The following is a 16970-nucleotide window of genomic DNA, read 5'->3' as shown; positions in this document are numbered from 1 at the left end:
GGAGCGGAGCGGCCGCGCCGGTAGCGCCGCCCTGTGGCCCGGAGTGGTACAGGGGGAGGAGCCCGCGCGATTAATAATTAAAATATTAAATATCAAATCAACACTTTAATGGTGTCCGACACCGTGGGTGGGGGGGAGGGAGGGGGGCATATATTAACTCTGCAATAGCCTCTGCAGGGTCGGGGATGGGGGGAGGGCACACGCACCACAAAGGCTCTGCAGGGCCAGGGGGCTGTTCCTGACCCGGGGAGTTGGGAACAGCAGGACCGGGGCGGCTCTTCCCGATCCCAGAAATATGGGACAGCGGGGATGGGAGGGCTGTTCCCCACACCGGGAACGGGGAACAGATCACGAGACACAAATGCGATGTACAGAGTCCTCCAGCCACGGCACAGGTAATGTCCTGCCGTCCCCCCCAGCCCGGGTTTCTGCAGCTGCGTTCCCCACAGAGCGCTGGGACGGGGCCGGGGACGTTCCCGCCGTGGAGCACGTTTGGCCTTTGCAAATAAATGCAAATACATTCCTGGAGCGCAGTCATTTGGCAACAGTAGGAGCAAGCAATATGCTTGGAGAACAGATTTCCACGGGCCCACTGCACACTCGTCCTTCTCGGGCAACAACAGGCCATTGGCAGCGTTCTGGAAGAGACAAAACACAGAACCTCAGGGGCAGGATCCCCTCAGGGGCAGGATCTCCTCAAAATAGGATCTCCTCAAGAACAAGATCCCCTCAGAACAGGATCCCCTTGGGAACAGGATCCCCTTGGGAACAGGATCCCCTCAGACCACCACAGCAAGGCCCGACTGAGAGTTTAAAGCCCCTGTGACACACAAAATGCCCCAGAAAGGAACCAATTCTCAGCCCAGGACAAGGGAACACACAATTCCTGATCTTCCCTCAGTGCTTCTGATCTTTTTCTAGACCAGCCATCTGCTTGTACACAGAAAGTTGCTTTTAAAGGATCAGTTTTAGTACCAAGAATGGTATTTTATGCTTTAGCGTGGAAGAAGAACATCCAACACATCAACAGTTGTCTCTGGAGCAGCAGCCCAAGGCAGCAGCTTTGTTTTCCATCATATTTTCCTTTGTTTTCTATCCCCTTCCTCAGGTCCATGGCACGTCTTTGGAGGCAGCTGGGGAGCAGCTCAGCTCATCCACACATTCCATGTGTCCCTGCTGCCCGCAGGGACGGGCTGCAATAACCCTCCCAGGCGGCTGAGTTTTATTTTGCAGCTTTAATCCTGTTCCCAGAGCTCAGGAAAAGAATTCCTTACAAATGGTCCCACACAGCAGCATTGTGTGGGAAGATCTGAGGCGACTGTGAGGGATCCCTGGCACCAGGAGTGTGCCTGGAACCCCAGCAGATCCACAGAAATCACACAAACCAAGTGCTGGTCCTGGAGCAACACAGGCAGATTTGCCCAAAATCCCAAAATTAAGTAAACAGGGCCTTACCTGGAAATCATTAATTTTCTTAGTGAGAAGATGACGTATTCTGAGTCACCTGGAAGAGCCCCAGAAGAGAAGGGTCAGCTCTGAGCCAGCATTCCTCAGGGAAGGCAGCACCAACCAGGTACCCTGGTATGTCCCAAACCCCCAAAACCCTCAGGGTGCTCTTACCTGCAGGTGACCTTTGAGATTGGCCGGTGTTTTATAATCCCCCTTTAAAACCTGTGGGAAAGAGAACCTGGAGTGACCCCCTGGGGCAATGGAATCACCTCTGGGTCACTGCTGTCAGCCATTCCCAGCCTTCCCAGGGAAAAGGCTGCACCTTGAGTGCTCTGTCCTGCTCTGGGCCCCTCTCTCCAAAACAGACATGGAGGGGCTGGAGTGTGGCCAGAGAAAGGAACAGAGCTGGGGAAGGAGCTGGAGCAGCTGAGGGAGCTGGGAAAGGGGCTCAGCCTGGAGAAAAGGAGGCTCAGGGGGGACATTGTGGCTCTGCACAACTCCTGACAGGAGGGGACAGCCTGGGGTGTCAGGCTCTGCTCCCAGGGAACAGGGACAGGAGAGAGGGAACTGCACCAAACTGTGCCAGGGGAGGGTCAGGTTGGACACCAGGAGGAATTTCCTCGTGGAAAGGGTGCTCAGGGACTGGAAGGGGCTGCCCAGGGAGGTTTGGAATCCCCATCCCTGGAGGTGTCCAAGGAACATGCTCCATGTGCACTCAGTGTTCTGATGGGGAGGATTTGGCACAGCTTGGACACTGGGAGGCCTTTCCCAACCCAAATGACTCTGGAATTCTGTGATTCTGTTTTCCCTGTGTGAATCTGTTCCCCCCTGCTCCATCCTGACTCGGCTCAGGAGCTTCCCTTGCTCCGGAGGGCCTGGGTGAGCCCCTGGCCTGTCCCCTGCATGGCAGTGCCACTCACCCTGTGCGTGTTGTTGACAACCAGGGGGTCAGGGTGGCCATAGTTGGGGGGGTTGGCGTGGGGGTCGTAGCCCAGTCTGGCGAGCATGGGGGCGATGTGGGCCATGTCCTGCAGCACATCCCCCGGGATGTGCCCGATCCATTTGGATAACGCCTCCATGTTCACCGGCTTGATCACCTGGTCTGTTGACCTCTCTATCCTGGGGAAAATAAAGGAAAAATACAAAAGACACAATGGTTGGATTTCACACATGTGCTGGGCTCACACACAGCTTGCTGCCACCTCCACAGAGAACCACAGGATGGGATCTTAAATCCATCTTAAATCCCATGCTGTCCCACTCCCTGCCATGGGCAGAGACACATTCCACTATCCCAGTTGCTCCAAATCCTGTCCCACCTGGCCTTGGGCACTTCCTTGGGTGGGGTAGCCACAGTCTCTGTCCCTCACAGCCCTGCTCTGGGGAAGCAGAGCCTGGCTGGGGGGTTCCACAGCCCCAGAGGCTGGATCCTTCTGTTTAGAATCATTGAATAATTAAGGCTGGGAAAACCCTCTAAGATGAGTGGGTCTTAAGAGGAGGGACCATTCCCCCAACACTGCTAAGGCCACCACTAACCCATGTTCCCACCTGCCACATCCTCACAGCTTTTAAATTCCGTCAGGGATGGTGACTCTACCAGTGTTCTCTTCCAGTGCTTAATTACCCTTTCAGGGAAGGAATTTTCTTTTTTATCCAACCTAAACTTCCTCTGGCACAACTTGAGGCTGCTTCCTCTTTTCTTACAGGAGGGATCTACCCTGCACTGGGACACAGGGTTTCACCAGGACACCTCTGCTTATCACAGGAAAACAATGTAAGATGTGTGAGCTGTAGCACAGATACACCTGGTGACCCCTATGAATATTCAAAACCTGATCTAAGCAACCTGGACCAATTTACTCTGAGCAAACAGGGAAGTAGAGCTGGCTGCACTCCCAGGGCATCCTGGAAAACTGGAGCAGCTGCACATCCCCCCGTGGCTCCTGTGCCCTCACCACCAGGGCACCATCAACTGATACAGAGACTTGGATAATTCCCTTACACGGCTGATTAAATTTTCCTAAGCCTGACTTAAGCCTCCATTTAGAAAAGAAACAGCATTAAAAGAGGAGGACAAAGTGGGAGAAGGCAAACACCCCCTACACATGGAGAGGGCAGGAGGGACTGCTGGGTGTGCCTCCACTGAGCAGGTATTGCTTTTATTCTGCAATACCAACCCCAGACCTGGCAAGAACTGCAGCTCATCATCATTAGCAGCACAACTAATCACACCAAAGAGCCATCTGAGGACGGGTGGAGAAAGAGACATTAAAGAGCTCACGTTTCAGAGCAAGCAGTTCTTTGCAAATTAGAGACTGAAATAATTTCTGCACTGTCAAGAGAGATTAAACAGTCACCTGCTCCTGAAATCCTTGCTTGACAAGCTGTTCTGTGGAGTACCACAGACTGGGAGCATTAAAGCCATCTCTTACTCAGGAACACAAACCCCACTGCAGTACAATGTGCTATCCCTCCTCCCCCAAAACCACACACAAACACCTGCAACGCAGCTCTGTCCCATTTTAGCCAGCTTTGTGCAACGAAAAGCTGAGGAAGGAGCCGAGACTCACTTAGAAAGGGACACTCCACCGGGCTTCCCGATGAGCTCCTCGTGGTGCAGCACCGTGTCGCTCCAGGAGATGTCCAGGAACCTCATGATGTTGTGCATGGACTGCTCAGGGTGCAGCACCAGCTGCTCGTAGTAGACGGGCAGGCAGCGGGCGCGGCCGATCTCCAGGCACTGGGAATACATCACCTCGATGGCCTTGTTCCACTTGGTCAGGCAGTCCCGGTAGCTGTTCAGGTCGAAGCCAGCGATGGTCACCTTGCGCGTGATCATGGAGTGCACCGAGGCGCGCCCGTCCCGCACCATCAGCAGGAACTTGGAGTTGGGGAACAGCCGGGACAGGTACACGGAGGACTTGAGCGTGAAGGGGTCCTTGTTGCACAGGTACCTGGCGGGCTCGCCGTGCTTGGCGATCACTTCCAGGATGAAGGCCTGCATGGCCGCGTCCAGCACCTGGTCTGTCACCCCCGCCTCGTCCAGCCGCATCTTCTCGCGGCCGGACTTGGACCAGGCCTGGCGCATGGCCAGCACGCGGGGGATGATGCGGGTCTCCTCCCCGCAGCGCACCTCGGGGTGGGCGTCCAGCATGGCCCTCATCAGCGTGGTGCCGCTGCGGGGGACGCCGCCGATGAAGATCAGGGGCATGTCCTTGCTGTAGCGGTACTCCACGTGGTTGGCGTCCACCATCACCAGCTCCTCGTTCTCCGGCCTCATCAGCCTGTGCCTCCTCTCGCTCAGGACCTGCTGGCACTCCAGGACCTGCTGCCCGAGGTGCAGGGTCACCATCAGGGCTGCCACCGAGCCCAGCAGCAGCAGCACCCTGCGCGTGGTGACCCGCATCCTGCTCTCCTGGGCGCAGGCTGGGGGCTTCAGCTCTCTGCTAGCGAGTGTCCAACCCCACGGGCATCTGCGAGAGAACAGCACTGTCAGAGCAGTGATGGGATGCTGACACCATCCCAGATTTCATCACCTCTTTCACTTATCAGCACCTCATTTCATTTATCAGCACCTCCCAGGCTTGGTGCCCTACACCCAGCAGGTAATTAAAGTCTGCCTCAGTGCACACCCAAAGAGAGAATTTCTGCATTGTGCTCCCAGAAACACAGGTTTACAGCTGGAGCAAAGCTCCAGGAACGTTTTGGAGAGGAGGGGCACTGTATATTCAGAGACTTCTAAAAACCAAAATCTTTACAGAGAGCCTGCTCCATCCCAGATGAAGCCCAGACACAAGCTGAGGTTATTCCTCCCAAACCCAAGTCAGCACTCCTGCACTGCTCACCTCCCAGCCACCTGCATCCTCCCTACATTTTGTTTAGCTTAACCCTGCAGTCACAGAGGAGGGGGAAGCTGAAATAAGAGAAAAACAAAAGCCTCTCATGCCAGCTTCAAGGGTCTGAGTCAGGAGAAACCGTTAGAGTGAAACACTGAGAGATTCAACCATCTGAGAGTGAACAGCCACACTCAGCGTTCACCACCCTGCCCTGCCTCGGGAACTGACCTGACAGAGAAATCCGTGAAACTTCATCTGGCACCGAGACTTTTCGGGGTTTCCACGGCTCGGCAGGACATCCAGCAGGAAGGCTGCAGCCTCTGCAAGTGCCCAGCTCAGCTGCGTGCCCGGAGGGACTCCCGGGAATGCTGGCACCGCTTCCCACCCCCTCCCCCCGTCCGCCCCAGTTGCGAGTGCAGGTTTTGCAATCCTCCCCTGGGCTCACCCCGGGATTTCCAGTTCTTTGTGATTATGTGGCTGGGGCAGGAGCTGAATGGAGTGGAAGGAACGGGCCGTCCATGGATTCTGTTTTGCTGACAGGCCAAAGAGCTGCTCCAGAAAAGAGTTTCCCCCCACAGCGAAGGAATACATTGTGCAGCAGCCCATGTGGAGCAGGGAGCAGGCAAGAGAGAGTCTGGAGCTGGGCAGTTTTCCTGCTCCTCCTGCCAGGCACTCAGGGACTCGCTCTGCTCCCCCCTTCCAGTCCCTGACATCCCACTCCACCATCCTGGACTCCACCCACTGGCTTGTATCCACTCCTGCCCAGGCAGTGCCTCTCTGCCAGCCCAGGAATGCTCTCCCACAACCCAGCAGCACAGCAACATCACCACCAAAAGTATTTTTGTGGCTCTTTACTCCCTGGTCCAGCCTGACCAGCTGCTTGGGAACATACCTGAAGCTAAACAGCCTCAACTGCATCCCCAGGTATGAGATAAAGTGGGTGGATTTGTTGGGATGTAGGTCAGAGGGACATCCAACAGCTCTGGCATTTTTGCAGCACCAAGCAGAGTCAGGGCTATTAACAAGACAAGTGCTGCTCCTTCCTGCTCTCTTCATCTGTTTCTGTCATGTAAATATATTCAAATATTCACCCCAAAATAATTGCAAATGCCACAAGACCCATTTCAATGGATGGCAGAGGAGCAGGCAGGATTTAGGGCCAGCTGGAATAATTAGGGCAATGCAGACCAAGACAGGCTAATTAGCAGCAAAGGCTGCACCGTGAAAGGAGGCTGGAGCACAGAAGTGCTCTGTTCTCCAGGAGAACCAGCTGACAGGGAGCAGTTCCCACCGAGATGCTCCAGCAGCTCCGGAGGGAACAAAGGGACTCTCATATTGTGTTCGATGGGGCTGCCAGCTGTGCCAGGGGAGGTTCAGGTCGGACATCAGGGGAAATTTTCTTGTGGAAAGAGAGGTCAGGCCTTGAGAGGCGCTGCCCAGGGAGGTGGTGGAGTGCCCATCCCTGGAGGTTTCCAGGGAATGCCTGGATGTGGCACTCCGTGCTCTGAGCTGGTGACAAGGTGAGGACTGGGCACAGGTTGGACTCCAGTGGGAGGGTCTGGGAGGGCTTTTCCAACCTGAATGATCCTGGGATTCTGGAACTCCCTGGGGGACTGAGTCCTCACTGCTCCTACCCAACGCCCACCAACATGGGAAGCTGTCACTCTGTGCGGGGAGTGGGAAAGGCAGGAGCTCACAGGAGCAGGGCCTCTCCCCACTGCTGAGCTCTGGGCTCTGGCTCTGCCCCGGCACAGCAGCCCCTGGGCCCAGGAGGGCTGGAATGGGACAGACCTCTCAGCTGGGATCACCCTGGGATCACCCCAAGGGGCTGGGAGGGCTGAGCAACACACAGAGCGTGGCTGGGTCACACTCACACCCGCTCACACTCATGCACACTACTCACACTCACTCATGCTTGTTCACACTTTTGCACACCTGCTCACAGTTGTGCACACTCTTGCACACTTTCGCACACTCGTGCGCACCCGCTCACACCCACAGACCCTCACACTCACTCACTCACAAAGACTGTGAATGACTGGAACTGAGAACTGGGAAGGCTGGAGCCTGTTCAGGCTGGGCTCTGCCTGCTTCCTGGTCAGTGTTGGCTTTCTGGAAAAGTAATTAAAGGTTGTATTTGTTTCTGTGATTTTTTGGATACAGAGCGTGATAGTTGTTGTCTATCTACCTAGTGCCTGGGGGAGTTCTTTGCTGTCTGAGGCAGTGCAGTGGTGCCCCAGAGAGTCTGTGTGCACTGCTGGTCATGACACAGGCGTGCCTGCACTCTTGGGTCAGTGACTTGTGCTGGGCTTCAGTTTTCTGCTTTTCCTCTGCTATTGTTCCCTTGTTCTTACAGTAAGCTCTTCAGTAAACAGTGCCCAGATGTGATAAAGGGCTGCTGTTCAAATAAAAGCAGCAGTTTATGGAATTTTAATTTCCAGCTGCATAATTAAAACATTTAAGGCAGAAACGCTGCTCAGAGCTCTTGCTGTGATCTGGGACAGAATTTGGTTTTTGTTGTTGTCATAGACTTAATCATAGGATTTGTTCCCTGTCTGTTTAGGCCATCTTAGCCAAATTGCCTGTTTAAATAAATGTTACAACAGAACATCAATGAGTGCTTAAGTCCTGAGGTTTCTTTTTGAAGCTCTTTTTGAAGCTAATAAAGTGCAGTGTTACAGGCTATTATACTCCCAAGAGAAAGACTTCATTTGAGACAAGGTGAAACTTCAGGGCAAATACAGATGTGTAGATGGCACAATGAGACAGAGCTGGTTCTCTGCTCTTTTGTGCAATTCTCCACTGAGAATTTCCTAAAATTTATGGGTCTCATTAGTCTGTGAGGGAAGATGGATGGGTCATTTCCTCCTCAGCAGACATTGTGCTGGAATCAGGGTGTAATTAGGTTCCAGAGACAACACCCTTTCAAATGCCCAAGCTGGCTCCAAGAGCTTCCCACTTGAGCAGGATTAGGGAGCTCTCAGAGGCTACTCTGGCAGGGAATGGTGACATGGGAGCAGAAAGCAAAGCACCAGCAGCAATCCAGGGCTGAAACCTCCGAGTACAGCTTGGACACGGCAGGACAGGGATGTCACTCAGGGACAGGGGCTATGTCCCTGGCCAGCATCAGGGGGCTAAGGCTGGTTCCAAAGAAGAAGCCGTGGAGGAAGGCATGTTGTGGCAGTTTTGTATTCCCCTTGGGGTGCCTTTTGCAGCTGCAGTGTGCCTGGAGCTCTGGGCTTTGTGGTTTTCAAAACCCTAACCCTAGCTAGAACCCTAACCCTAACGCTAGGCAGTAAATGCAGACTAGGGCTCAGGCTGTTTGCAAGGAAAAAGCGGTGAAGGAAGGCATGTTGTGGCAGTTTTGTGTTCCCCTAGGCATAACCCTTACCCTAACCCCAGGCAGAGCACTAAAATCAGCCTTGTAAGGCTGGCACCCAGAGTGTGGGGGAAGATGGGGACCAGTGGGGACGTGGTAGCAGAGTGACAAGAGGTCCTACAGGCAGCAAGTCTTCTGTATTCCCATGCTGATGGGACTTGAGCATGAAGAAGGCTGACACTGTGTCGTGCCAGCTTGTGAAAGCAACACAGGATCAATGGAGCACCAGTGGTGGTGTGGACAGATGTGCAACATCATGAGACAGATGTGCAGCAGCCGCCCAGCCTCCCAGGGGAATCACACATCCAGCAGCTTGCTCTTACCTTTTCCCCGTACGGTCATTGTGCTTCTAGTCGAGCTTCATGCTGAACCTGTGGCCACCAAAACACCTGATGGGGAAGAGAAGCCACAGTGTTGATTTGTTTATTTAGCACACACATCCACTCCCCTCCTCAGCACCTTCCCCTCCTCCCCACAGCCTCCTCTGAGCCCCAGGGAAAGGTGTTCCTGCTGGAGCTGGTGGCCCCAGCTCATGGCAGCGCTGGCAGCTGGACTTGGCACACCTGCCCTGAGACACCAGCACTGTTCACAGAGCACAGCCAAGCCAGGACACACAGAGGGAAGCAGCAGGGCAGCTGCTCTTTTAGGAAATGCAGCCTGCTGGAAAGGAGAGAGGCCTCAGGGGGACCCTAGCAGCCTGGATGTTTAAAGCCCAGGGGATGACAATCCAGCTGGGCACAATTCCAGCACACACTGACCGGCACAACAGCCTTGACCAGAGGAAGCAGCTCCAGACTCGCCTGCCGCAAATGCTGAAATCAGGCACACGTCAGACGATGACCAGAGCCCCCAAATCAGTGACAGTGAAAGGAGACAGAGCCCAGAGGACCTGCAGGCCTGGCAGGACCTCCTGGCTCCAGCCCCAAGAACAAAGCTCTCTCCAGCCTCACCACCTGCCAAGGCAGTAGCACTAGCCCTGCACAACATGGAAATCCCTCCAGGTTAGGAACCAAATCTCTGGACACTGGGTTTCCCACAAGGACTGCTCCATGCCAGGGAGCACAGCAGCCTTGGCTGGAGCCATCCTGCAAGCACAGAGCATCCTGGGGACAGTCTGGGACACAGAGCTGCAGCAGAGCACCCCGAGGGGCCAGGACCTGGCGGATCACCAGATGTCACTCTGCTCCCAGGATCCCAGCAAGGACATGGGACCATCTTGGGGTCACTGCTGCTGGGACATTCCCAGTCAGCTCCCCCTGGCTGTGCAGCAGGTCCTGGCCTTGCAGGATGTTCCTGAGAACATTTCCAGTAGTGACACTAATGGCTATTCCAGTCTCCTCTCGTGCCATCGAGTGTCACTGGCCCCTCTGCCTCAGCACTAAAGAGAAACCAGAGGGAAACTCCACTCAGCAGGAACTCTTCAAGGGCTTATCCGCAGTGCAGGCACTTCCCTGCGAGGCTTCCTGCTCAGCCTGGCCTCCATGGACTACAGGATTCCAGCTCCAGACCAGGCTGCAGTTCCACGGAGCAGCAGCTCCATCCCTGGATGTGCTTCTGCAGTGCCCCGAGTGCTGAGGTGCAGGGACAGAGGTGGTCCAACAGCCCACCCGACTCACTCTGCTCCGGAAACGGCTCCAGATCCTGCCCAGGCACAGACACATGGACAGACACACAGACACGCACTTGTTTGTGACTTCCTGATGCTGTGCAGGGCGTCACCACCAGCTGGGCTCCAACAGCAGCTCTGACCAAAACCCAACGAAAACCCTTGAGTCAAACCCCTGACCTTGGCGCCTGCGCTGGGAACGGGTAAAAACCACCCCAGCGCCCTCAGCAGTGAGGAAACACCGTTTGTTAAAGTGTTACAAACAACCACAGAAACAGTTTCTATGAGAAGCCCCAGATGATCTAAAGCTGCGTTTTTCTTCAAACCATTCCCAGAAATGAGTGTCATTAAGTGCAGCCTCCCCAAAAGATGTAGGTGTGGCCTGGAAAATTTGAGCTCAATTTGTTGGTGCTTAATAAAAGGATGAGGATCTGCAGACGCCCCTGTGGCGGAACAGCAGCAGAAACTGTGGTCAGCAAGAAATGTCCCAACATATCCAGCTCACATCTTTACAAATCAGCAATATTTAATTACTGAATTGATAGTCTCCAGTTCATTTACAAAAATAAACACAGCTTGCCTGAGGGCCACTGCTTCACCCCAACCTGAGCTCAGTCCAACACTGGCACTGCTGATGGCAGCTCTGCTCCTCCTGGATGCTCCTGCTGGCAATTTCCAAACACTTCCCAAGTATCTCTCTTAGCAGGACCGGAATGCAGCGAGCATGGGGCATGGGGCATGGGGCATGGAGCATGGGGCCAGCCCCAGTCTCCACCAGGAGCACACAGAGGCACCACGGGGGTGGCTGTGGTCACTGAGTGCAGTGTCAGCCCTGTTGCACAACCCACAGCTCGTGCTCCTCCACCCCAGCACTGCCCAGGATCGATCCCATGAGACAGTGGGAACAGAGTCCAACCCACCCACCCCAGTGGTGGGACAGGAGCTCTGCACCCACCTCTGCTGCAGGTGTGCCTTGGCCCTAAGCCTTGGAGAGAAGATATGAAAATTAAGCTGCAGCACTCAAAAAAAAAAACCCCACAACAAAAAAGAAGCTGCTGCCAGCCACCACGTGGCAAGAGCAGCACCACTGAGAGCAGGATGGGTTTGGTGACTAAAACTGAAGCTGCACTGCAGGTCATGAACCCAGGGCATCCACTGGAACAGAGGCCAACTCCAGTGAAAACACAACCAATCCCAACAAAAACACCTGGGTCTGGAGCACTTTGGAGTTCTGTGTCCCTTGGAAAATCCCCAAACAGCACTGACAGCCCTGTGGTTTACACTTGCACCCCCGCCATCATCCCAGGGAAAAATAACAGTCAAAAGAGTTCAGGGATGAGTGTTCAAGCAGCCACCTCAGCACCCAAACCACACAGAGGCTGCTCCAGCTGCATCTTAGCACCTAACACGCTCAGGAGGCAAAGGGGAATTTATTCTCACTGCTGAGTACCAAGAAAAATAAACCAGCAGAACCTGCTGCCCTGGGGATTAAGGCAGTGTGTGCCAGTTTCAAACACTTTCTGGCTCAGAAAAGCCTGCATGGTGAGAGTCCTGAGCCACACCAATCATTCCAGCCGAGCATCCCAAAGAGCCCAGCCAGGGATAGGGGCACTGTGTGCCAGCCAGCTCCAACAGGCTCTAAATCACATCAGCAGAGGACCCACAGGCATTTCACAGCACAAACAGACTGCTGGTTTATCGCCTCAAGGCTGTTAGGATTAGCAAAACATTTTATTATCCTGCTCAGTGGTACAGTGTTCCTCAAACAATAAAAATCCCACCAATCTACAGTAAGTCCCCTCCGCCCATCCCTCGTTCCAAGCACGGCGACAGCATTTTATCATCGGGAGATGGAAACCTCAGCACTCACCCTGCCAGCCTTGCAGGGACACGGCCTTCAGCTCAGAGCGGCAGATTAATTATGGAATGGCCATGATTATGGAATGGCCAAGGGGGAAGCTGCTGGCAGGACACAGGGATGGAGGCACCTGCCCACTCCCCAGCACCTGGCACCGTATGCCCGCACTGCAACAAGGCTCAGGCACGTCAGACACGCTTGTGCTGAAATGGGACACGAGCTCTGCACTTCAGAGGGAGCTCCTGACTTTTAATTAACCCACAGAGCTCCCCCCTTCCATAATTACTCTGCAGTTGCTGCCTCAGGGGAACAAAGGCAAAGCCAGCACAGGTCCACTGACAGTGACACTCCCACGTGGGCTCCCCTTGCGCCCTGACCAGTGACTCCCCTGTCCTGCTGGAGGATGGAGCTCTGGGAAAGCACTGAGCTCTCCCCCAGCTCCTCTTGCCCAGGGAAGCTGTGGCTGCCCCATCCCTGAGGTGTCCAAGGCCAGGCTGGATGGCGCTCTGAGCAACCTGCTCTAGTAGAAGGTGCCCCTGCCTGTGGAAGGGGGGTGGGACTAGAAGATCTTTAAGATCCCCTTCCAACCCAAACCATTCCATGATTCTATGATTCCTCTCCATGTCTCTGATCAGGTCCCTCCAACTCTCAGCCCTCGTCCAGGGTATGTCCTGGGGATCCCCATGGGAGAGGGGCACTGGGCAAGGGGTGCCAAGGGCTGCAGCCCCCCTGTTCACTCACCATGCAAACACAGCTCCTCCCTCACAAAACTGCACAAACATTCCCTTGCAGGAATGTGGGTGGTCAGAGCCCGCCATACAACAGGGAGGAAGAGAAGTCAGAGGAACTGCTAGAAAAAACACCAAGTATCTTCAAAAAATATTTTCCCAATCCACACGCCAAACCCTAAGTCTCAACAAGCTCCATTCTTGCACGCACAAAGATCAGGATCTGCAAATAAAAAATTGTTTCTGCAAGACAAACCCCAAAACCTCAAATTTGCTTAAGAAACAAAATCAAAGTGTTTTATTTCCACATGCAGCAGCAGCAGCAGCCCTGGAAGCACTGCCTGAGGGCAGGGCAGGGCAGCAAGGATGGAGGTGCCACTGCTCACCCTGCATGCAGGGATGGGAGAGGGGACACTGCTCCCCATCTTCCCCAGCTCCTCTGCTCGTTCTTGTCCTGTTTCCTAAGGAGCACAGACCAGCCCCAGGATCTCCAGCAGTGCTCAGCCATGCTCAGCACAATGGATGCCATAAAGGCAAGCATCTGGCATCTCCACAAAGCCAGAAACTTTGGGAAACACCAGCACCCACTTCAGCCATGTGTGTTTGTGGCCTCCCACTCACAGCCCCAGCGAGGACGGGCAGTGACCACTCCCAGGCCCTGGCACGGCTGAAGCCCTTGTGAAACCACCAGTGGAAGAAACGGAACCGGGTCCTTCCGAGCCTGCGCTGCTGCTGCCTCATCAGCCAAAGTGCCCTGCACGGCACATCCGAGCTCCTTCCTGTCTGCACCAGCCCAGCTGGAGCCCTGCTCCTCCTCTGCTGCCACTTGCATCTGCAAGCACTGGGCCACCAAGGCCTGTGCCCGTGCCCTGAGTGCCACCCGGCCACTCTGGCTCACAGCCAGCTGTGAGCACAGCTGCCCGAGGGGGGTGGCTGTTATCCCACCGCCCTTGCAGCCCAGCCACTGCTGGCAACAGCTGCTCACACCACAGGATCCCTCCCAGCACCGAGCAGGAACAGGAGTGCTGCAAATGCTTCCCCTGCCCCAGCACAGCAGCCTGTGGCTCCAGAGCCAACATGCCCGTGGCCATTCCTCTGTGGAGAAGCACCTGCATGCTTCAGCCCCTGCAGAGCCCTCAGTCTCACTCTGGGGTCACTGCATGGGAATGCACAGTGGGAAGGAGCTGCTTGCTTCACTTCCGAACGCTGTGTGTTGAGCAACCCCCGCTGCTGCTCTTGTTTGATGTCCCTGGGAGGGGACAAGGGGCTCCTGTGGCAGGGCCACCCTCCTGCCTGCACCCACACCGTGAGGCACCACAGCACGGACTGGGGGCCAAAAGGGGGCAAAAAGCCATCGTTCACCTTGAGAGGGGAAATCTTTGAGAGAATTCCTGCAGGAATTCTGGAGGCAGACGGGGCTTGGAAAACAGAGTGAACCAAAGCAGGCAGCCAACACCAGGGCAAGCTTCTCCTGGGTTCTGTGTGCCCGCTGCCTGTGGAATCTGGAGGGAAATGTGCTCGGCCAAGGCAAGAGGCTGAGGTTCCTCAAGGCATCACAAATTCATCACAAGGCACATCTGCACGGTGCCAAATAAAACCACCTGCTGGGGGTTTGTTTTCTCTCTCCAAAAATCTTCTTGACAGTCCCCGCATTTTAACAGCGCTCCTGCCATCCCACACATCCCCAAAGGCTCAGCGCACACAGAATGCAAACTGCCTTTGGAAAAATCTCCTTAAAATAGCAACAGAAATTACTAATACCGTTTGTAAAACCTACAGCCAGAGGATGGCTGTGGCATGAGCCTGACCATGCTGGTGAGCCCACCAGTGTCCTGCACAGACCCCAGGCCTCAGCCTGCCACATCCCCCCACAATGAAGCCCCTCCAATGCCAGCTGCTGTGGGCGATGCTGGGGAGGACTCACACAGTGCCCAGTTCAGCTGCTGTCCCCCAAATTCCAGGCTGCCTCCCTCGTGTGACTCCACACAGACCCTGGGCTCCCTTCAGGCTCTGCAGCACAGCTGCTCCTGTGGTGCCACATGCAGCAGCCTCGGGGCACCAGCTGCCACCGGCATGTGATGGCAAACCCCGCTCGCTCGCAGGCGCCTGCGCTGGCACTTGACAGCTCCCCACGAGCAGCCTGCAGCATCCCCACAAAACACACAGCAAATCTGGAAACCTGTTGGCACCAATCATTGGGATCTCCCCACTCACCGTTGCTCGGTGCCTGAGCAGGAGGGAGCAGCACGGCTGTGCTGAGGGGGGACTCCCCTCCTGAAACCGAGTCCAGGCAGCCGGCGGGCCTGGCACAGGGAGGCGTCTGAAGGGGTTTCAAGCTGTGAGATGACTTTTGGACAGAGCCCGAGCATGCAAACAAACACAGAGAGGGACAGAGTAAAGGCCTCTATGATGCAAACCATCCCCTGCCTGCCCAGGAGGGCAGCCCAGCTCATGCTGCTGGCCCCAGTGCCAGCAACTCCAGCCATGAGTCCCAAAGAACTTGAGCTGGACAAAGCGTGGATGTCACATCCCTGCCACACAGGGCACAGTAACAGATGGGCACTGCCAGGAGAGTGCCAGTGCTTTGTGTGGGCTGCAAGGTGCCAACACAGCTGCTCAGGAGCCCATCTGCACCCCTGCCAAGGGACCCACATCCCTCAGCCACCCAGACCTAGGTGCTGCCAACACCTCTCAAGCCTCAGCAGAGGCTGATGCTACCCAAGACCCACAGGTGCAACCTCTCACTGGGCACCCACCCTGCCCAGGCCACCACACTCATCCTGGTATAGAAGGGCAGTCCCAACCTTGGCTGAGCTCTGGACACCTGGACAGACGGACAGCCCCAGCCCATGGGTGCCTCTGTGTATAGCAGAGCTCAGGTTATGGGGGCACAGTTTGGCGCTGGGCTGCCAGAGGGGTGCCACGGGAGGGGGGAGAGGGCACCCTGAGCCAAAGAACAGAATGGGAGGACAAAGGATGAGGAGGACCCTGTACTGAGCACCTTGTCCCACCTGCCGTGCATCCTGCACTGTGCTTTGTGCACTGAGCACTCTGTGGGCACCTCAGCAACCCTGCACTGAGCATCCTGCACCCAGCACCACGCTCCGAACTGAGCACTGAGCATCCTGCGCTGAGCACCCCACACCTCGCATCCTGCGCTGAGCACCTCGCACCGAGCATCCTGTCCGGGGCATCCAGCACTGCTCTGAACACTCTGCACCGCACACCCAGCAGCGAGCACCGCTGTGTGTCCTCAGCACCGCACACCGAGCACCGCTCTGTGTCCCCAGCACCGCACACCCCGCACCGCTCCGATCACGCATCACCGCCCGGTGTCCCCAGCACCGCGCACCGCGCACCCCCCGCACTGCGCACCGAGCATCCCCCGCCGCTCCGCGCCCCGTTCGCTTCGCCCGCGCCACCCACCGAGCCCCGAGCCGCTACCAGGCAGCCCCCGCCGGTACCGGGCACCGCCCGGCCGCTGTCACCTGCCAGCCGGCGCGGCTGTGGGCACAAACGGCGGGGGCACACGCGGTTCCCGGGCCGGGCCGGCCGGGTCCCTGCCCCCGCTGCCCCCCCCTCTCCCCGCACTCACCGGGGCTGCCGCCGGCCCGGAGCGGCGCGAGACGCGGCGACGTCACGCGCACGCGGGGCCGGGATCCCCGCCCGCCGCTCCGCGCGTGCGCCGCGCGCGCCGGGCACCGGGCGGCACCGGGCGGCACCGGGACACCGAGCCCGGCACCGAGCCCCAGCCCGGGTCCCTGCCCGTCCCCCTGCCGGTACCGGCCGTGGCCCCGCAGCCGTCCCCGCCAGTTGCCGGGAGCGCTCCGCACCGCGCTGCCCGCGGCCTCACCGTTATCCCCGGTCCCCGCCCCTGTCCCGGTGCTGCCTGTGTGCAACGCCCTGCCGTCACTGCTATCGCTGTAATTAATCACCGCCGTCGCTAATTAGCGGCGTGGGAGCGCAGGGGAATGCCACTCGAGGTGCCACACCGGGAGGCAACGGGATGGGAAGGGGGAATGAGGCCGCAAAGAAGTGCCCGGTGGGGAGGGACAGCATCCGAGGCGGGAAAAAAACTCCTTGAAAGTGAATCGGTCTTTGATTGACTGCAATA

At 56.4% G+C, this 16970-nt stretch overlaps 1 protein-coding gene across 3 annotated transcripts; it reads right to left on the bottom strand.

The window, feature by feature from the left end:
* Positions 1 to 92: 92 nt before the first annotated feature.
* TPST2 (tyrosylprotein sulfotransferase 2) lies at positions 93 to 16481 on the bottom strand. Of its 3 annotated transcripts, none has more exons than XM_030958834.1 (7): positions 16452 to 16481; positions 8988 to 9053; positions 4020 to 4922; positions 2370 to 2568; positions 1621 to 1671; positions 1456 to 1504; positions 93 to 638 (listed from the first exon to the last, which is right to left on the bottom strand). In XM_030958834.1, exons 3-6 carry the CDS (start codon positions 4853 to 4855, stop codon positions 1475 to 1477), a joined length of 1116 nt encoding a protein of 371 aa, XP_030814694.1. In that variant the 5' UTR covers positions 4856 to 4922; positions 8988 to 9053; positions 16452 to 16481; the 3' UTR covers positions 93 to 638; positions 1456 to 1474. The 3 variants fall into 3 exon arrangements, with proteins under 3 accessions (XP_030814694.1, XP_030814696.1, XP_030814695.1); XM_030958836.1 differs by lacking the exon at positions 16452 to 16481 and adding an exon at positions 16283 to 16368; XM_030958835.1 differs by lacking the exon at positions 16452 to 16481 and adding an exon at positions 15071 to 15181.
* Between the last annotated feature and the right edge of the window lie 489 nt (positions 16482 to 16970).

Source organism: Camarhynchus parvulus, chromosome 15, assembly GCF_901933205.1.
Source record: "Camarhynchus parvulus chromosome 15, STF_HiC, whole genome shotgun sequence".
NCBI classification, from domain to species: Eukaryota; Metazoa; Chordata; class Aves; order Passeriformes; family Thraupidae; genus Camarhynchus; species Camarhynchus parvulus.
Note: the sequence above shows the minus strand (reverse complement) of the source record. Positions and strands in the feature narration are given on the sequence as shown.

Coding starts and splice junctions, on each gene's coding strand:
- TPST2 (XM_030958834.1), bottom strand. CDS start 4,855: ATGCGGGTCACCACGCGCAGGGTGCTGCTGCTGCTGGGCTCGGTGGCA. Junction 2,569..4,019: donor GGTGGAGTGTCCCTTTCTAA/GTGAGTCTCGGC, acceptor TATTTTCCCCAG/GATAGAGAGGTCAACAGACC. Junction 1,672..2,369: donor TTGTCAACAACACGCACAGG/GTGAGTGGCACT, acceptor TCTTTCCCACAG/GTTTTAAAGGGGGATTATAA.